At 33.1% G+C, this 22,635-nt stretch overlaps 1 protein-coding gene across 1 annotated transcript; it reads right to left on the bottom strand.

The window, feature by feature from the left end:
* Nucleotides 1-8,885: 8,885 nt before the first annotated feature.
* LOC143080049 (tyrosinase-like protein 1) lies at nt 8,886-16,483 on the bottom strand. Its single transcript, XM_076255706.1, has 4 exons — nt 16,368-16,483; nt 13,714-14,118; nt 12,733-12,842; nt 8,886-10,675 (listed from the first exon to the last, which is right to left on the bottom strand). Exons 1-4 carry the CDS (start codon nt 16,371-16,373, stop codon nt 9,163-9,165), a joined length of 2,034 nt encoding a protein of 677 aa, XP_076111821.1. The 5' UTR covers nt 16,374-16,483; the 3' UTR covers nt 8,886-9,162.
* Between the last annotated feature and the right edge of the window lie 6,152 nt (nt 16,484-22,635).

Genomic DNA, 22,635 nt, shown 5'->3' with positions numbered 1-22,635 from the left:
AAGCACGGCTTTCAACACGGAGCCTTGAATCACACCGAGGAACAAGCTATACAGTGCCCATAAATGACTAGTGTGAATCATTCAATCAGGAAAACCAACGTTATAATATGAACTAAAAACGAGAAACACTTATGAATCACTAATGTCTGTTCGATTTGAACACGCATTTTTGTTAATATGATATCAATGAGGCTGTCATAGCAGTGAGAGGTTAAGCTAACTATACAAATGCGTTTAATTGGCCATTTTCTACATAAGGAAATTCCTTTACCAAGTGAAAAATATTACAGTTGTGTTCTATTCGCTTGATGTGCTTTTATTTTTGACATTTAACAAAGAACTATCTGTTTTGAATTTTCCTTTGATCTGTATATTTTTTTTTATTTTACTATTCGGTATATAAGACAGTCACAGCATACATTTATGATTAACAGTAGCTAACGCTACGGTTTATGTGAGGATAGTACGTTGGATGACGATGTTAGAATAGCGATGACAATAGATCCGCCAAAATTAAAAGTTCATAGATAGCAAACCAAACTTTTTTTAAGGATGACCTTATGCAGTTGTACTGTATGTTGTCTTGGTTTTATTAACAGCTTGATGGTATATCCACTTTGTGTGATCAAAGCCATACTTGTATCAACAATACTTATAGCACTCAAACAATTCTCACGCGCAATATTTCTGTCTACTACATGTATGAGTCAAACTATACTGAAGATCTTTTAGAAAACACTTCTATCATACAAGAAGCTACATAAGCTTGGGATACGCTTGAAGAGGCTTTTTCCCAAGATAGATTGACTCAAACAAATAACCCTGGAAATTATAGGATTAATAAAGGCGTGCAGGTCAATAGATTCCCAATGCTTTTACAATTTAGACTTCATAATATTTATACTGGATATGTATGTACAAATGATGAAAATCGGAACAGTAAATGTGTTCAGACTTTGATTACCTATATATAAATATTCCCTGAAACAATGTCATGTGTTGTAACAATACAGGATATAATCGACTATGAAAAGACAAGGGAAATCTGTATGTGTCCAGTTGCAATCTTCAATTTCGGATAAAGTACAGCTAGGTCTTAATTAAGTTAATGCAATTGAAAAAAAAGCACAAAAAAACTTTTATATAAATCTAAGTCAAGACCTGGTTTTCAAACAATAAATGATAGCTTTTTGTCGTCCCATTACACTTTTCCTAATTTTAAAAGTCTAACAAAAGGAAATATGATAAATGCTTAGATATTCTAGATGAAAAGAAACAATGTGCTGTCAATGTCGTTCTTGTTTTAGGCTAACATTTAAATGATTCTTTAGAAAAAGAGGAAATGTTGGAAATTGAAAATAATGTGTTATATAATAAAAAATATTTTCCAGATCATATTGGACTCTATATATAAAAAAGAAGGTGTGGTATGATTGCCAATGAGACAACTATCCACAAAAGACCAAATGACACAGACACTAACAACTATAGGTCACCGTACGGCCTTCAACAATGAGCAAAGCCGTTCACTTTTATTCGCCATTTGAGAAATTGAAAGTATAGCCTTTTTAAATGCTGAATTGTGTTTTGTCAGGTGCCAGGTTATTCACAGTGGTTCAATGTCAAGTTTTGAGGAGACCAGGCCATTTACACATACACACTTATAGAGGACTATCGACGCGGGGACATTGAAATCATCGTTTAAAACTGTGAAATGGTGTGAATTAAGTACTGTGAATAGAAATAAGATATTCTATCAAAACAATCAACTAGAAGGACCTTTGGAATTAATTGTCATGTCAAAACTATGTCATACTCCATGTTGATTGTGTTCTGTCATAGTCGACAGAAAACACTTTAAATTCTGAAAATGTTTTGAATATTACTTTTTTATTATTGAAGATATTATGCTAATTCTTTTTGCATTGTATTTCTCTTAAAATTTTCGTGTAAATGATGTCTATATTTGAATACTGTGAATTCATTATTATTTGTTGGATACCATTTTTTGTGGATTTCGTGGGTACTGGGAATCACGAATTTAAATATTCAACGAATTGTAAATTTTCTAAAGGAATATATGCATACTTTGTCAAAACCACGAAATTAAACATCAACGAATATGCAAGTTTTCCTCAAACCACGAAAATTGGTACCCACGAAAATAAATGAATCCACAGTAGTTTTTTTAACTCATTGTTATCGTTTACTAAACCCAACAGTGAACCACCATGAATTCTATGACGAGTACAAACCAAACAAAGATTATGTCAAACTATGGCATTTTAAACAGACAACATATATATATCATAATAAGCACCTTAAAGGTTAATGCAGCATCAACTATTGAAGCAGATAACGGGTTAGTACGAGTACTCTCAGAACTGTACTTTGTGTCGATTTGATGAGATAAACCTTTTCAATATATTGTCGAAATGCGCATCTGGTGCAGAAAAATTGGTACCGTAAATGTTATTTCAACTGAATTTTAGAGTCGATTCTGATGTCGTTCTGTCACAACTGAATAACTTGTCTTGTACATAAATGGGGCCTTTGAATTTCACTATTGTCATTTCAATGCGTTTTTATATGCAGTATGTGTTTGTCTCATTATTTGAAGGTCATACGATGACCTCTATATGTTAACTTCTATGTCACTTGGTCTCTAGTAGAAAGTTTGCCAATTGACAATCAAAGCAGATCTTATCATAAAGGTTATCTTAGGACTTGCACTGGTAATGCTGTAAATAAACTCATCATAGATAAAAGGTAATGTTATTAAATGCCGAGTTCAAAGGAACATGAACGAAATTTCAAAACTGAGAGTCATTTATCCAATGTAAAATCAAAACTCCAAACACATTTAAAAAAAAAGGACACAATTTTTATATTCTCGATTTTGTATAGGCATTTCCTTAGCAGAAAATGGTCGATTAAAACTGGTGTTACAGCTAGCTTAACCTCGCACGTGTATGACAGATACCTAAAATTTCATAGTTTGATAACAAAATATAGACATAAAAGGTAAAATAAGTTGGATACAGCAGTTATCGTTGTTATAATCTTAATCACAACTGGAAGTCCCAAAGAGCCCTAATCGCTACCCTTTATCTATTGTGATTTTGGATATCAAGTAAAATAATCTTAAAATAATAGACATCAGATACCCCAATTGGGATTGAGACCAATTTGGTTTAATTTGGACAAGTAGTTAAATTAAAAGCACGTCACCCAATCGTAGTTTTAAAATAGTTATCCCTTATGAAGACCCCTTCTAATTATTTTAATTAGTTTTAAATTTGACCATTTCAAATTGATTTTTTACAATTTTCCCATAGACTTCTATAGTAACCCCTATGTTCTATTTTAAGCGATGTTAGCCATGTTGGTTTGATGTCATCAGATATATTTCTCAATCAAGATAACCTATTAACAATTTTGGCCAAGTTTAAATCTATTTAGCCATGTAGATCAACTGGTTAAGATTTTTGTAAAAGATTACAAAAATTTAACAAAAATTGTGAAAAATTGTGAACATTTTTTTTTATTATACAGGTTATCTCAATCTATTATAATATTCAAGATAATAACCCAAAACTGCAAAATTTACTTATTCAGGGGAAGCAACCCAAAAAACAATGTGTCTGATTTGTCTGAAAATTTCAGGTCAACTAGATCTTGACGTGATGACAAACTGTTCCCTTGAGTCAGATTTGCTCTATATGCTTTTAGTTTCAGAGATATGAGCCGTTCCCGTGTTCTATTTTTAGCCATGGCGGCCAGCTTGGTTGATGGGCGGGGTCATTTAATACAGTTTTTTAAACTAGATATTCTTAGATCATGGAGACCAAATTTTATTTAATTAGGCCAAGTATTTTAAGAGACAAAAAACATTACGAAAATTGTGCAACATTTACTTTACCGGGCAACTACTCGTTATGTAACAATTTTGGTTATGTAAACTTATGTAAACCGCTTACATTGCTGAACAATTTAGCTGTTTCCTGTCGTCTATCTATTATTTAATGTTAATGATAATAAAAAAAAATGCCAAATTTCCATAAAATAATCCATGAAGGGGCAGCAACCCAGCAACGGGTTGTATGATACGTCTGAAAATATCAGGACAAATCGATCTTGACCTGATGAACATTAATTTTTCAAATTTTTACCGCGTGTCAAATTTGCTCTTAAGAATTCTAGAAAAATTCTGGACACCCCCCCCCCCCCCCCCCCCCCAAAATCCGTGTTATATTTTTAGACACGACAGCCATCTTGGTTGATGAGCGAGGTTATCAGATATATGTTTTAAACTGGATACTCTAAGGATGGTTTAGGCCAAGTTTGGTTTTATTTGGCCTAGTAGTCTCAGAGGAGATTTTGTTTTTAAAGTTACGGCAACGACGGACGGAAAGTGGTAAGAAAAGCTCACTTGACCCTTTTGAGTAGGCTAATAAACCAAATAACTGTCAACAAACATTCAGATACTACCAAGTTTAACCAAGAAACATCTGATTGAGCATGTGGTTATTCTAAATCTAGATTTACCTTCAATTAAGTGTTTTGTTATATCTTGATGTGTCACAGTCTCATCGTGCTTAAACTAGAACACTATAGCAACCAAGGAAATGTCAAATTAGTGGATCGTTAGCTTTCTATCTTATCAGATTCTAGCAGTAGTTTGGATGGTGAAAGTTTTGATATTGAGATGGGGATACACCAAGGTTCAGTACTTGGGCCACCACTATTTTGTTTAAAATTAAGGACACGCACGATAAGATTTTATCAACTGTCCCGACTATTTGCAGTCGATATATAATACCTTCCCTCGCAATATCATCAGACAAAGACAATAACAATCAAAACCAAAGGACATTTACATCAACAGTTATATGTGGTCATTTTATTTTATAAATTTCCTGTTAACAATAGTTTAAATTTTTCGAACAACTAAGGATTTTCTTATTCCAGGCATAGATTTTCTTAGCCGTATTTGGCACAACTTTTTGGAATTTTGGATCCTCAATGCTCTACAACTTTGTAATTGTTTGGCTTTATAAATATTTTGATATGAGCGTCACGGAAGAGTCTTATGTAGACGAAACGCGCGTCTGGCGTACTAAATTATAATCCTGGTACATTTGATAACTAATTATATATATACAAATGTATATAATAAATAAGAAACAACACGAACTCCACTAAAAGCCGTGAGTGAAATCAGGTGTTCCGGAAGGGTCAGCATTTTCTGCATCGTATACGGCACCCCTTGTCTTATTTCTTTGTTCAGTTCGGTGATGATGGAATATTATTACGAATGAGGAAGAATATCAAAAGTTCACAGATATGTTAAGCAACAGATGTTGGAGGAAAGCCGATTTTTGAAGGAGACCCCAAATTTCTTGACCATTTTTAAGTCTAAGGTACAAAAGGAATATAGTTGTTATATGTATTAGGAGGGAGGTACATGTATTATCAGAAAAGACATGATGCATTGAACGGAACACCATCAATAGCATGTAAAAGATCCACAACATTACATAAATAAGTAATATCAGAAATATTCGAGGACAGCTTTAAGGGAAAAGCTGTGAATAAATTTATTCTAATTATATTTAAAAAGTTATATAAATGAAGTGGGGGCATTAACAGAAGATTATACATGTAAAGAATAAACAAAAGGTTGCCAACTTAACATATTAATTAAATCCGAGGCTGCAGTGATTCTTTTCATACAACAAACTGCCTTCAGTAGTTAACATTCTAGGTACATTTTTGTTTCTATTCTTCTCTACGTGTATATATTGTTCTTTAAAAATAGAGAAACGAGATATAACTAAAGTTAACAATAAATGACCAAAAAGCATTGCAAATTTTTTCATCAGGTTTAATTAACACGAAGTTTGATACCCCAAAGTAGACTGGGGAATAGAAATATGATCATCATTGGTCATTCTCCAACAGACAGTAAAACCCTCGCCAAAGCTGCGCGTTTGTTTAGCTGTGACGTTACGTGCGATGTTCGTACATGTAAGCGTAACATAACGTCGCGAATATTTCGTAACGTTCAAACCGAAAATTCGACTGAAACGTTGTTTTTCAGCAAGTGCGACATTCTTGTAAGACTCCGCAAAATCGACGGTGCTTTTTAAATCATAAAATTGTAACATTATAAGAGCAGTGATAAGCAAACAATTGATGTAAATTTGAGTTGAGTTTGTTTTTACGTCAAAAAACGGCGGTGCGACAAACTTGTAAACCTTTGAAAAATCGCTCATAAATTACCATATATCATTTTTCAGGATATTTGTCTTTAAATTCATAAAATTAATCAAATTAACATTGGTGTAGTAAATACAAATACTCAACTTTTTTTCATTTTAGATAAATGTTTTTTGATTCTCAAATCTGGAATCCCATTTTTTTTCCCGCGGGACAGATTTGCCCTTGTACATGTAGTATGGAACGCGTTTTTTTCTATGACGTCATCATACCGTTATAAAAAATGCATAAAAGACTGAAGGAACCATTCTGTTTAATAATGGAAATAAACGTTTTTCAAAATATTAAATAGTTTTGACGAAAATCATAGTTTAGTGGTTACATTAAATGAAATATGTTACGCGGGACAACCAAAAAATCGCCGTTTTTTTTTTTAATGAAACTTGTCGCACGCAGCATAAAACATAGTTTCAACAATTATTTTTTTCGTTTTTATTTTAAAAATCGTTATTTTTTTAAAATACGCACAATAGCAATGAATATGATACATGCATCACACAATTATATATTTTTGACTTGCATGTTGCCAACTACACCGAATTTCCAATGAGGTACGAACATCGCTCGTAACGTCTGTGCATAATGTACAAGTACGCAGATTGGGTTCTATTTCAAGTTGTGACATTTTTGATGGGTGTAGATTACTTGTAATTTTTTTTACACTCTGTCCTAGTCATACGTTAAAATTTCATTTACTAAGTAATTAATGTTGCGTAATGATTTACGTTAATGCAATTGTTTACTACATTTAAAATATACATGATGTTCAAAATAGCTCTCAACTGCTTTTCGCAGCGCTGAGTAACGTTTTTGATTTTACCAAGATATGCTATAAATATATCATATGTTACCTGTAGTACTATTCAAGCAATCAGGTTTCAAAATTTGGACGAAAATATCTATAAAATGTATCATCGCTCTGTTTCTTTCTTAACCTGCATTTGTGTAAACTACATCTGTTGCAAGAGTTTACTTAGATCAATTATCCAAAGATATTTTAACAAATAGACAAGAGGGAGGAACGATACCAGAGGGAGAGTAAAACTCATAGATCGAAAATAAACTGACAACGCCATGGCTAAAAAATAAAAAGACTGACAAATACTAGTACAGGTGCTCCGGAAGGGTAAGCATATCCTGCTCCACATGTGGCACCCGTCGTGTTGCTTATGTTATTACAAATCCGGTAGATAGTATAATTTGGTAGGTCACACTCGTGAAAAGGGAAGGGTTTTGTAGTAACGACATATCCGATATCATCTGTAAAACGGTTATTACATAACGGTCAAACAGCTCATGATGGCGTCCGTAAAATTCACGAAAGGATGGTTTCAACTTCACCATTTGGAACTCTTGGTTTAATAGCTTCCATGTGAGCAGCAACCCTCTATCAAGGAAAACATGAAAGGAATACAAGCCCGGGAACATCGTATCAATTTTGAGATATATACTCCATATGCAGGCGCTACTGGAATGTTGCTACATAGAAATGGAAGTTCATAATCATCTCTTTTGTCGTATAGTTTTGTTTTGTTTTCAACAGACCCTCATTGTCAATTGCTAGATGAAGGTCAAAATATCAGGCAGACAACTGTATCTATAGTATCCTTTATCTCTCGATGGGATAGATTCGTTCAAAATAGTCACTAAATTTTGCATTCTTTAGTGAGAGCACATCATCTATATAGCGGAACGTATACGTAAAGTTAAAGGATATTGCTAACTTCTAACTTTCTTCCTAAGAAGATCCTGTATGAAGTCAGCCTGATAATAATAAAGAAACAAGTCGACATGAAGAGGGGCACAATTGGTTCCCATTGAAATTCCGGCAGTCTGTTGAAAATCACGTCCTCCAAACGTAACAAATATTTTTGCCAATCAAGCATCTTGATAATGTCAGTTTCAGAGAATTTTTTTTATTCCAGGGAGAGAGAGATAGCAAGACGATATTTGGTTTTGCAGCAACTGTTGTGACTACTGAAAAAGCAAACTTGTTGACAGTTTTACAACTTTGAACAAGAACTTTGTATTATCTAATCAATTCTGAAAATTGAAAATCGTTATCTTTAATGTTGTCAATGTGTTGAATGATTTGCGTTTGACTTTTTAAAATTGTAAATTTCTAATAAAAACATGCTAAGATATGTTTTGAGTACAACAATATGCAGATTAAATATAAAAACCATTCCCTTTCATAGAAGTCAAGACAGATAGACGGAATCGAGCGGTTACTTGATCCGTCTGACTGCTGTACCCCTTTTTGACAATTTTACTTAGTATGTCTGTTTTGTTAACGCATCGTTGTAAATATAATGAAATTTGATGCGCCTGTAGTGAGAGGTTTAGCGCTATAAAATCAGGTTCAATCTACCATATTCTACATTTGAAAATGCCTGTACCAAATCAGGAATACGACAGTTGTCCATTCGTTTGATGTGTTTTATCATTTGATTATGGACTTTCCGTCTGGAATTTTTCTCAGAGTTTTTGAACTGACAATAACTATGCATTTGTAAAGCAATTGAATCTGCGTAAAAAATACATCCAAATTTTAGTTAACTTTGGTGTACATAGAAAATATTGCTGATAAAAGAGGAAATAGGTGAAATGTTGAAATTTATTGTCCACATCTACAAGATTGTCGGTAAGTTGTTAAACATTTTTACACTTTTAATAATGTATATATAGTAAGAGTCTGTAAATGCAATAATTTGCTGGAGACTGGTAAAAAAGTAATAAAGTGCCCTTGGGGCCTCGAAATATTTCTTTTCTTTACACACAATGTACATTTAAGAGTACGTTTTCAACAAATTATTATTGATAACACATTTATTTCCCGATTTATGTAATAAATTAATATAAATTTTGTGTAGCCGTTGTTTAATCACATACAAAATGCAAAAATATATCGGACTCATTCATTGTAGGTAAATGGTCTGGCCCTGGTGCATTCCATAACATTCTAACAGCATCGCCATAGTCTTCACCGTAACCTTTTGGACCTCGGTTAGTTAATTTTATTGAACCATCGCAATGCTTGTATCCACCCATTAAATCTCTACAATGTGGTTTACACACATTTCCACATGGACCATATGCTGTTAAAACCACGTCTGTTGGACCCATTTGAGGGCTTTTCACAGCAACATACATTATGGATGAATCAAATGGCTGACGTGCGTCTAACAAAGCAAACTCTCTGTAGCTTCCATGGTAGTTTAGCCCATCACTATGTACTGCAACTTTGGTAAATATGCTGTCCATTTCTCCACATGTTCGAGGTTGTGCTTTGACTGGAAATAGATCTATCAAGCTGCTGTAGCCAGTAGGATCGTAAATATCTTGAAATGCGTCTAACTGTCCTCGTTTCACAGGAAAGGAGTCGAACTGCATTTGTTCTGGTTGTCGCTTATACACAATTTTAACAGGTACATATACCCAAACACGTGTATCGGACAAACCGTTCATCAGATACATATTCTGTATAACATTGTACGGATTGGTCGAGGGGCAAATATCGTTGACTGGGCTAATCATTTGGTCAGTATAAATCGGTCCAACATAACCGTCCGAAAATGTGTCTACTTCCGCAACGGCTGTTTCGTTTAATGCTTGTCGCTTGCCACGACGCCCACGTCTAGATCTCGATCTGTTAGTCCTCCTTGTTCGTCTTCTTCGTCGACGAGTTCTTCTTGATTGACGCCTACTAATTATTTCGACAGATACACATCTTGGTGTGCCACTCCTTGTTATACAACGCAGGTATTTAGAGCCACAATTAGTGTTTGTGTACGAACAAGTTGGAGCCGGCTCATACGAATAAATTCTGGAGGTATACATACTACTCATTCCGTGAATGTTTCTAAGTCTTCCCAATCGCATTGGTCGTCTAGGGCCTTGGGAGGCGGGGCCGTATTCCGATGGGTAATCAGTTGTAGGATTGACACCACGCCTTTGTTGGTTTCTCCGAAACAATTCCCAAACATAATCAACAAAACTATGATGCAAATAAAATATAGGATCAAAACCGGCTGTTTCAGCAGGTTCCATGAGACCTCCAACCCATTGATGAACATCACCATGTCTTATCTCATAATCGTACGGTGGAACTGCATTTGGCTCTGCTATTTCATGTAAACGGCTTCTTGTTAGTATAGCTCTGATTGTGCTGTGATCAAACAAATCCCCTATTTGTCCACCATTTCTTACTAAGGGACCTGCCGGTGTATTCCAATTTCGGAAAGGACCATTCCTAACCCGTCCTCTAACTGACCCCATAAATGAATTAGACCACATTATAGATCTAGTAGCATCACGCAGTGGTTTGTCCAATCGTGAATCCCAATAAGGGATAGTCACTCCTGGGATTTTTTGCCTTAATGCATTTTCACACCTGAAGAAATAATAAAAAAAAAAATAATACTTGCACTAGTTATACTTCCGTTACAATTTTCAAATGTGGTTGAATGTTTTATACAATTATTATATTGAGACGTGATTTTCTATTCATATCACAAACTTAAAGTCGTACGATGAACAATTAAAATCAAAGTAATTTGACAGTAAGTACGTCAAATATGTTTTAAATGAGCTTTTATATAATTTATTGATTTTAGGCCACACCAATTTAATTTCTTGTTCTACGGATTTTTGGACTCCAAAATTTGGGGCGAGCGAGCGATTTGAAAATTTTAATAAAAAAATATTTAATTTGCAAATTTTTGAGGCGAAGCTTGAAAAGTAAAGGCGAGCGATTATAATTTTTTTTTGTAAACATAAAATAGTAGGTTTTGACAATTTTAAAGCTTGATTTCTGACTTGTACTTTGACATTTTCTTTAATTCCTGAAGTGTTTTCCCTGTTCACCAAGAAATAATTAAATCTGGTCTATGTATGTGTGACTGACAATGAGACAATTCTTCATCCAAGTCATAATCAGTTTGGGGACAACCCCTTAATGTTATAAATATCCCTTTTACATGTTTTATGAGGGATCAATATAAGTTAAAATATATTTGTTTGTACAAAAGGGCTCATATTTTCTCAAAGAACTATATATCTATCTGGTATTAAATGGTCAAAACATGTCCAAGAATTTTGTAATATTCCTTGACTTGAACCATGTTAACACATTTACTTTAACAGTTTAATATTATTCAAAATAAGTGGACCCCTTTTTTAGAAAAAGTTGTTTAAAATATGATGTAACTAGACTCCTCTTTTTGAGTACAAAATTCTAAGTTTTCAAAGGTTTTGTATAGAAGGACTATACAAATCCATGGTATTTCTATTTTCATTTCTACATCAGTAAAATGACCCCTTGTCTGAGGGAGGGTTGTTTTCAACCTGACAATAACTAACACAGGTCAAAGTACAGCCTTTTACACAGGGCTTTGATACAGACCAAACAGCAGGCTATAAAGGACCCCAAAATTATTAGCGTACACAATTAGAACAGGAAAACACAATGATCTAATTTATATATCATGTATATCCAAACGGGAAAATACCACAACATCAACAAACGATAACTGCTGAACGACAGGCCCCTCAATCAATCAGGACAGGTGCATAAACATGCACCGCCTATGGATAGTTTTGTTTCGCCAGCATACAATATAATTGCAGTTGAAGGCAAATCCTTCAGAAGTTCTTTGTACTTTATTCCAACAACGAACATGTTTTGATAGGGAATATAAGTAAGGGGGAAAGTAACCAATTTTTTGTTCTTTAAAGGTATTCCCGCTGATATAAATTTATATCGCAGCACTCCCGCTTTACATAAATAGGTTTCATGCTGAAACAAATATTCTCACAGATATTTACAAAGTGTGGTTGGGTGCTTTTATGTTTAAAATCGTTATATACAGGTTAGACTGTGATTTTAAAAACAAATGCTGATATCTTTTTATAATATTTACAAAAAAAACGGTGCGGGAAATGGACATGATTACATTTCCGGATGCGGGAAGCGGGAATATAAAAAAAATAAAAAAAATTTGTTTTGAAAAAAATAGGTGCGGGCGGGTCCGTCGAACAAGGAATCAAATTGGTGTGGCCTTATTGTTAATTTTTTGCAATACTGTACACAAATAAGTTATTATGTCTATTATAAAATTATCACATGATAAATTATAATTCAAATTGTAGGGGAAAAAACATTGTGAAATATCATTTCGATACAAGATTTAAACATAATTCTTAAAGTTTTTTATAATCACGATAAGTATGTCTACTCTGACAGCAGGGAAAATAATCATTTTCCGGTTGAAAATATGGTAAAATTACCAATGTGATAACTCTCAACTAGGGACTAAATGACGTAGAAATTATCAATAATAGGTCATCATACGACCTTCAACAATGAAAAAATTACATACCGCATAGTAACCTACTAGTTTTTTTTTTAATTAATCATGTAACGCAATCCTTTAATAAACGTATACTTACACTACAAGCAAAACTCTATGAAAAGGTAAAAAAGCTGCCCCGTGGTGTATATCGTCTACCAGTCGCTGATGAAGAAGTCCAAGAGCATCATATCGATTTGGTCTAACAGACTGAAACGAAAGTACAGAAAAGTTTTACTATGTGTACTCTCATGAACGTCACCCATATAACGTTATATTTTTATATATATTTTTTTCTGTTTGTTGATAAGTTTTGCTTCTCGAGAAATGTTTCCTAAAAATTTACCACCAGAATTTGTACAATATACGATTTTCGGATGAAAGATAAATAGGCGATCGATACTATAACTATTTTTCCGGGTTTTATGGACACATTCTTTCGTATATTTCTGCCTATCTAGAAAAAATCAAAATGTAGCATTGGAACGATACATCCATGTGACTCAATAACTGGATATTTAGTCTTGAATCTTATGAACAACTTATTTATATAATTTATTTTTGTATATTTCTACTATCGCTCGGTATTTATACAGCATACGTGTACCCTGTTTTGACAGTTGCAGTGTGAACTCCTGCTCTTTATTCGGACCGACCGAATTTGCAGAAAGTACCTTTTCTGTATTGGGTTTATTGCTATTGTTTATATTCGGAATATGCATGAAGTAGTTGTCACTTCACCATAATAAATAAAAAAAGAATCATTAGACATTACTTCATTCTTCTAATTTAGAGTTTTGTCTTAAGGGCTCTTCATCTTCGTTCTTTATGTGGAATTTTAAGTTTTTGATTCGAGTGTCACTGACGAGTCTTATGTAGAAGAACTTACGTCTGACATACATTTATAAGACTGTTATATATGGAAAGTTGTTTTTTTCATGGCTATTGGATGTCAAATGAACTGTGGTCAAGGTTGAGCAAGAGGCCAGTTTAAGAAAGCAGTGATTGCAATTTTGCTATTAAGAATTTGGCTTTTGGGACCTGAATTTGTTTTTAACCTTTAACTAGTAGTCATACATACCGTATCTCGTTTTAACATGTTTATAGCTCTGTGGAAATTGTTTCGTTCTGTGTCTGATAATATTCTGTATTCTTTCCTTATTCGTAACCTTCTACGTCTTCGACTTGCTTGTCGTTTGGTTCTTGTACCCTCCATTTCATATTCTGACATACGTAATAATTCATCTACCCAATTTTCTGTTTCTATAGAAATGTTTCCCCATGCTGTTTTTAGTAAATTCCAGTTATTTTTCTGAATACAGTAAGCATGCGCACTATCCCAATGGGGATCTGACGAATTGCCATTTAACCTTTTCTGATCAAAGCAATTTTTCAATGCATCAGGAGTGTTTATTTCATATATTTTACAGTAAACTTGAATTGAGAACAATACCAATATAAGGATGTTCAGGACAGCTGTCTTCATCTGAAAATAAAATTAATTAAGAAGTTCAATTAATTCCGCGTTAAAAAAACAATCTTATAAGATGGTGAAATGTTATTTTGAATGTTTGATAATGTTTTTGCCAAATCTTATTCTTTAGTTTTATTCCGATTTTACTTTTTCATGTAAGTTGTGGTTTCTGACTTATTGTTAGTTATTATGTCTTTCTTTATTTGTAATCCTATATTTTCAAGCAATCGGATCCAAAAGAGAAGTATTTCAAAAGGTTAAATGCGGGATCTTGGAATAAAAACCAGAAAGTACATATCGCAATAAACAAAGTAACTCCATGTACAAAATATGCAATCATATATTTCTGTATGTCAATAAATAAACTCATCATATATACCAGGATAGAAATTTCATATTAACGCTAGACGCGCGTTTCGTGTACAAAAGACTCACCAGTGACACAAAGGAGTTCTGATCAGTCCATGTTCATGTATCATTCCATTTTATTTTATACTAAACGATCGGTAAATAATATACTATTCAGACACTACAGTGCGGAAATGTCATGTAAATGCTCTCCGAAAATAAGTTTCTGAGTATATAAGCTGTCGCTATGTGCGTCTGTCCGTTGGTTCAAACAAATACTTTATGGATGCTAATTTAGTTTGACTTAATAGGAATACTTTATGGATGCTAATTTAGTTTGACTTAATAGGAATAGGAACTTAATTTACACAGATGAGATATTTAAGGACGGAAAGACACCTATTGATTTGGAATCACCATGTTTAAGACCACTGTTACTAATGAAAACGCAAACAATTTGTTTTTAATTATTTACAGAGTCAGCCTATCGATTTTAAGGTCATTAGGTCAAATGTCAAGGTCAGATGAAAAAAAGTACAATGTACGAAATCCTTTAAATCTTGGTTTCTAAATGAATTATCCGGTCACTTTTAATTTGTGATTGGGTATATACATGTACCTCCAGACCTGATATATATGTATAAAACATTTAGAAGCTGAATTTCTGTTTTGGGAAAGGAAATGTCTCAATTCTTAAATTTCAGATTCTCAAATTGAAATTAAAACATTGAGTTGTGCATCTAATGGACGAAATAAAAAGCCTTCAAAGCAAATATCAAAATATAGATACTGTTATTTAATGAATTTTTAAATATATTTTTCTTCATTCAAAGCTGTTGTAAAAGATCTATAATACCGCGAAGTGCTTTATAGTTGTTATTCCTTTGATCGAGTATGAATATGAAGCAGTCCAGTGTATCCGCACAGCTAAGTCTTTGGCTACTCTTTGGTAAATTTGTTAGACCAATAATCTGTTACGTTTTTAAACAACTTTAAGACATACTTTTGTTTCATGATATATTCTTTATAGTCCAAAATTTCGGAAATCCCTATCTTGACAGTTCCTCAAATGTTCGATAGTAAATTTGGAATAAACTTTAAGGAACGATTTTATGCAACGAAGTTATCTTAGACAGACTGCTAATAATTATTTCATTTGAAAAAAAGCTGGCTTTGAATAAATAAAAAAATATTCAGAGATGTCTGAAATTTAATGAAGGATCGTTGAATGTTAAATTTTGCTAAGTTTGGGATTGCTTTTGTAAATTTAAAATGCTTTTAATTGTCAATTCCGTTATTTTCCTTCGGAAGTCTAAAACTATTTTATTAATAATTAATAATATGACCCATCTTACATTGTGGATATGCCGAAATCATGTTGTGCACAACCTACTCAGCCGAGGGGATACAAATACAAATTAAACACTCGTGTTTTTTTTTTTTTTTTTTTAATAAATTTCACTAGCAGGAACTCGATACTGCATATTATATCACAAATGTTATTCTTGCCCTATGTAATGTGTAATATGAGGGATGAACTTAGATCACCTCCGGATTTTCGAGAGTTTCGTGTTGCTCATTCCGTTTTTATGTATAATAGTGTTTTGAAATGTTATATCTTTTAAGTTCTGTTATACTGTATGTAGATATCAAAATAACATATCCAACCCTAAACGTTAAATTGTATTACTTATTGTTGTTTTTTCATTCTTTTCGTCTTTCTATGCTTTAAATAAAATGTCTATAATACTATAGTTTCTAGATGATGTTTCAAAAAATAAAGAAATAAAAAAAATCCATATGTTCTGTCAAGTTTGAAAATAATTATACATCAATATATACCTAACACATAAATTATTATCTGTTATTAAAGTTTATGATTGAATTCATCGGCTTAGATATGAAATACTCACTTCCATTGTTAAAGTTGTATAAGTCCTTTAACATTAGAAACAAACATTCGTTTTCCAGAGCACACACTTTCGGTTAGGACTGTTTTTCCCAACTGATTCGACCGCCTTTCATAGATCTTTGATAGGAAAGGGAAATTGAAAAAACGATTTAGTCATTTTATTGATGACTTGCTAATTAATAATCTAACAATAATGTTTTTCTCGTTTGTCAATTACACAATTTTGAAGTTTTACATATTTTGTCTGATATATATGAATAACAAATTAAATTGAGAATATTAATTGGTTATTCACCTGATGTTGTTTTTTAATCAGGATAGAATAAGTACTGTATACTTTTTTAATCACGTACACAATGCAGTTTCAATAATGCAAATATTTAAAAAGGTATGTCAATAGTATTGATGATCACACGTCAATCAAAAGTACAGTTTATAAGGTATCAGGTTTAACTCTAAAAAAAAATCTGATTTCCATGTTTTTCTAACAACTTACCTAAATATGAAAGAGTGGTGTAAACGAACAACATGAAAAATCAGTTGAATAAGCCTGTTTCTGTTTTGTATTTTCAAAAGCTTTTTTTTTTGGGGGGGGGGGGGGGGGGCGATGGTGTGTAAATTTCCATAGTAATCTTTAGCTTTCTTTATTTTTATTATGTTTTAATGTTTTATAAAGCCTTGATAATGATGGTTACCTTGGTTCTGAGTTTATAAAAAAATTGTCATCACTTCTGTAACTGAAATTGTGCTTTGGAACTTAAATCCTTGGCAGGATTGAATAATACGAGTCTGTACAATGTATAATATTAAACAAATTATACTGAAATCTCAAGGTTTATATAAAACAATGTAAATTTGAGAATGGAAATGGGGAATGTGCCAAAGAGACAACAACCCGACCAAATAAAAAACAACAGCAGAGGGTCACCAACAGGTCTTCAATGTAGCGAGAAATTCCCGCACCCGGAGGCGTCCTTCAGCTGGCCCCTAAACAAATATATACTAGTCCAGTGATAATGAACGCCATACTAATTTCCAAATTGTACACAAGAAACTAAAATTAAAATAATACAAGACTAACAAAGGCCAGAGGCTCCTGACTTGGGACAGGCGCAAAAATGCGGCGGGGTTAAACATGTTTGTGAGATCTCAACCCTCCCCCTATACCTCTAACCAATGTAGTAAAGTAAACGCATAACAATACGCACATTAAAATTCAGTTCAAGAGAAATCCGAGTCTGATGTCAGAAGATGTAACCAAAGAAAATAAACAAAATGACAATAATACATAAATAACAACAGACTACTAGCAGTTAACTGACATGCCAGCTCCAGACTTCAATTAAACTGACTGAAAGATTATGATTTCATCATATGAACATCAGGCACAATCCTTCCCGTTAGGGGTTTAGTATCATACCATCATAACATATATGAGAAGAACATAACCCGTGTCATGCCAACAACTGTTTTTAGAATAAATGTGTTTAGTTCCGATGCAAAGACCTTATCAGTGATTCAATATTAACGCCAAAATATGCAATCTTTAATGACTTGACAACCGTATTGTAATTATATCCCTTCTTAATAAGTCTATTCAAAGGTTTTGTAAGTTTCTGAGGTGAATACTGACACCTTTGTGCTTTATAAAGAATATTACCATAAAAAATTGGATGTGAAATACCTGAACGTATTAGAAGTCTGCATGTTGAGCTATATTTACGAATGATGTCTTTATACCGATGATAAAATTTAGTAAATGTTTTGACTAGTTTGTGATATCGAAAACCTTGGTGTAATAATTTTTCAGTAATACATAAATTTCTCTCGTTAAAATCGAAAACATTGTTACATACACGAGCGAATCGTACAAGTTGAGATATATAAACACCGTAAGATGGTGACAAGGGAACGTCACCATCTAAAAACGGATAATTAACGATAGGAAATGAAAAATCTATGTTATAACGATGTTTTGGTTTTTTGTGTTTTTTTTGTGTTCTTATTTCAAACTGCTGGACCTCAACGGTTAATAACTATTAACATATTTTTAGGGCAGTATATGGACATATATTATATCAAAGCAAACCATGCATCTGTTTACCTATCGTCTTGTAGGTTGTTCGTCAATTTGAAGTTTATTATAATAGCCCCATTATTCACAAAAAAATGGTATACATTGTATGTATGTAACTATTAAGATTTAATATTGTTCCTCCGATAAAACAGCTCGTCAGTCACCTTTAATGGAACATTTAGCAGAGCTCCACATGAAAAACGAATGTACGATTATTTTTGTTAAATTAACCATAGAACAAAAGAATACTCTCAATTATTAATATATAAATTGCTAGTATATATTGGAATGATGGTGGATACCAATTTTAAGAAGATTTAAAATTCAAACCACTGTTGAAATTAGTACTATGAACTTTTTGTGTATCTATTGTAAACACTTAATGACAGATTCCACGTCCACTTGTATTTTTGTCCATCTGATGAGTTCCTTTTTCAACTCATTTTTATAGTTCGTTCTTATTTGGTACTGTTATACCACTGTCCCAGGTTAGGGGGAGGGTTGGGATCCCGCTAACATGTTTAAGCCCGCCACATTATTTATGTATGTGCCTGTCCTAAGTCAGGAGCCTGTATTTTTACATAGATAAGGCCGTTAGTTTTCTCGTTTGAATTGTTTTACATTATGTTATCGGGGCCTTTTATAGCTGACTATGCGGTATGGGCTTTGCTCTTTGTAAGAGCATACGATACAGTAGAGATCCCTCGTTGATTTTTTCTTGAAATTTTGATAGGTCAATTTCAATGTGTACTTTTCAAATATAAAAAGAAAAAACACCTTCATGATTTACTTTTTGGGATAATTTGGTTCGAAATTTGCATATATGGAAGAAATCCCTGAAATTTCTTAAATACGGACTTTTAAAGAAAGTGACAATACTTTTGAACAAAAACTTAACCTGGTTTTAGGTAAATTGTTCCCTTGATCCATTTCATCAACATACTAAAACAAGTTTAAGGTTCAGCTAAGTTATTATTTTCCGGATTTAGATTGCTATATGCGAAATAAGAAATTTAACATATTTTTGCGTCTTCTTGATGTTGATTTTTTTCTTCAAATTTTGGCGGAGTGTTCTTGAAACAGTACTTGATTTGATTGCAAAAGAAAAAAAATAGAGGTCCATGTGCTTGTTTTTTCAATAAAAGCCATATACCTTAATTTTTTGCGACGTCTGTCAGTATGGCGCTAAATTACGTTATATCAAGTTTTAATCGCAACAACGTCGTATAATCGTTCCCGCCGTACACGTTTGCGCTGCCAAGAATAATTATGCAGGTGTTTTCCAAAGCGTTGATACTTTAATATCATAAAAATTCATAAGATGGTTTCTTCCAAGATGGCAAAACATTTGCGCTAAACATTTACGAAAGGAAATTTGGACACGAACCTTTTTATAATAAAAAAAAGGAATTATGGCCAACTAAAATTAATTAGTAGATTTTCATCCAAATTTTTGAAAAAAATGGGGCGGGTGGGAGGATTTTATTTTTTAAATCTTATTTCATATGAAATCTTCTTGTCACATGTTATTAATATATACAAGTGTAATAATAAGCTTATATCATGTAAATATATACATGCATAAGGTATTATGTATAAGACAATAACAATGAAAAGCAAGGAGTAAACAGAGACTCATAAAACCAAAAGACATTTACATCAACAGTAACAAATAATAAATAAGAAACAACACGAACTCCACCAAAACCGGGAGTGAAATCAGGTGCTCCGGAATGGCAAGCATTTCCTGCACCGTATACGGCGCCCGTCGTGTTATTTCCTTGTTCAGTTCGGTAATGATGTAAGGTTATTATGACTGAGGAAGAATATCAGATATAATTTCTGACACACTTTTGTCATTATGGCCAATCAGCTCATGATGGCGACCATAACATTTCTTGAGTGATGACCTTAATGTGATTGATTCATAGCCCTGTCTTAGCATTTTTTTTAAGAAAGCAGTATTCCTCGTGTAACAAAATCAACGTACTTTGAGCTAGCTCTAGAGCAACGTAGATCAATTGAGACACATATACTCCATATGCTGGTGTCGTTAATATATATCTCTGATTGGCAACCACTGTTCTACATGTAATTACCGCTTTAGAAACCTATTTTATAGTAAACAGAAGAAACGTGGAGAAATGCTCTCTTCAGTTGGACTACCTACACCAAATTTATTTTGCTTTCTAAGCAATGTTTTGTTGTCCTATTAAAATGAGGCAAATGCATTGGTATGCAACACAAGTATGATAAGTACAAAATAAAATGAACAGTGTTGAAATAATAGGGTTGGTCCTTAATATGCAAATATAATTACAATGTAGAACATAAAATTGTTTAATGACTGTATCGTGGGTATTGGGACAGAGGATGTTTGCTGTTTGTCTACAAAAAAACGAAATCATGGCTTAATCTAAGGGCTTGCTATAAATTAATAAGGTATTAATAAATGAAAAATGCGTATGTTTGTCGACTTTCTGAACTCAATTTACGGTCACCAATCTCACAAGTTCATGCTTTTCTTTATTCCAGTCATGATTTTTGTACCAATGTGTTCCACGATTCTTACGCTTTTGGTTTCATTCACAGTCATTGTATAAATAAAAAAAAATCCAAGGGGTTTTACTCACAAACATTTGTGACATACGGCGATTTGCGTTCTTGTACATGTACACAGCGTTTTACTCGTAACCCGAATATTTCACGCCCTTCTCGTAATCAATCTCTTTTCTCAATAAATGATGTTGTCATCATAGATCAGCAGAATATATCGACTTTATCATTAAGAAAGAATACGAAAACCGAAATTTGAAACAGGAAATTTTAAATGAAACGAAATTATCGACGGTTACCGGTAACGGAAATGAACAAAATCCGGAAATCGTATTTTTTTCAAAAATATAAAAAAAAAAAAACGGGGCGGGAAGATTTCAGAGGGACGGGCGGGGATGAAAATCTATCAATTATTTTAATTGGCCTAAAAAAAAGGATTCTAGCAGATTACTTTTTAGATGTACGGCAAAAAAGAAAAATCTGACAGAAGCATAAAGGTGCGTCTCCACCCGACATTGCTGAATTGCTTCCTGTACTGAAAGAGTATAGACATTATTTTAAAGGCCCTGATTGATTTGGCAAAACGGGAACCAACTATAAACTAAGTGAGGTGATACCATTAATTGACAACCGTAGAACCTTCAACAATGACAAAACCGATACCGAATCGTCAGCTTTTTTTCTTTTTACATTCAAAAGATAATCATCTTTCAAATTTAAATTATAAGGAGTACTTCTTGTTTTATAGTTACAAGTAGAGCTGTTTCGTGCAATTTCGTGTCATTATTGCCTCAATCGACCGAAAATGAAGTTGTAGTTTAACATTTCATCGGAAGTATAGCAGCGGGTATTAGAGAATAATTTTGAACAAGGTCTTTATCGATAGATCAGTTACATTACCTTTTATACGGCGTATATGTATGAATATTGGCATATTTGTTTGTCTAGAAGTAGAGCTATATAGAAAACACTTCTTTGTTTTTCTGTCCGATCGTCTAAATGTACGTTTGTTACTTTTCTCAGAAACAACCCTACTGCATGCTTTCATATTTGCTCTTCAGCTTGACAGCGACGAGATTTAATTTAAAGTGTGTACACTTTCTGATCTGTCTGTCTGCACTTAGTATACATTTACCGATACTCCAATTGTTATCTCTCAATATGTTGAAGTACAATAGGGATATGCTTATACAAAAAAAAAGACGTGGTATGATTACCAATGAGGCAAATCTCAACCAGAGACCAAATGACATATAAGTAAAAGACTATAGGACATCGGACGGCCTTCAACGATGAGTAAAACCCATACCGCATAGTTAGCAATGAAAGGCTGACAAATGCAAAACAACTCAAATGGGAAACTTACGGCCTGATTTAAGTACAAACCAATGAACGAAATACTAATATGATGTTAATAACAAACGACAACCATTGAATTATAAGCCCTTTTAACAGCATGTGAACGGACATTTTCTTGTTTTGGTCTATTACATCCAGATTGATATACACAAAAAAAAATACAACCAATTAAACAAACTAACGTGTGACAATTCTGCATCTATTGGTAATGTTTTGCTTAAATTCAAAACCAAAAACGACACCAATATATTTTTTTAAATCTTTTTAACGGACTTTT

Source organism: Mytilus galloprovincialis, chromosome 6 (assembly GCF_965363235.1).
Source record: "Mytilus galloprovincialis chromosome 6, xbMytGall1.hap1.1, whole genome shotgun sequence".
Classification (NCBI taxonomy): Eukaryota; Metazoa; Mollusca; class Bivalvia; order Mytilida; family Mytilidae; genus Mytilus; species Mytilus galloprovincialis.
Note: the sequence above shows the minus strand (reverse complement) of the source record. Positions and strands in the feature narration are given on the sequence as shown.

What these genes read in the sequence shown, in the direction of transcription:
- LOC143080049 (XM_076255706.1), bottom strand. An exon ending in ACATGTTAAAACGAGATACG is followed by an intron (nt 12,843 to 13,713) that starts GTATGTATGACT and finishes CTTTCGTTTCAG; the next exon opens with TCTGTTAGACCAAATCGATA. An exon ending in CATAGAGTTTTGCTTGTAGT is followed by an intron (nt 10,676 to 12,732) that starts GTAAGTATACGT and finishes TTATTTCTTCAG; the next exon opens with GTGTGAAAATGCATTAAGGC.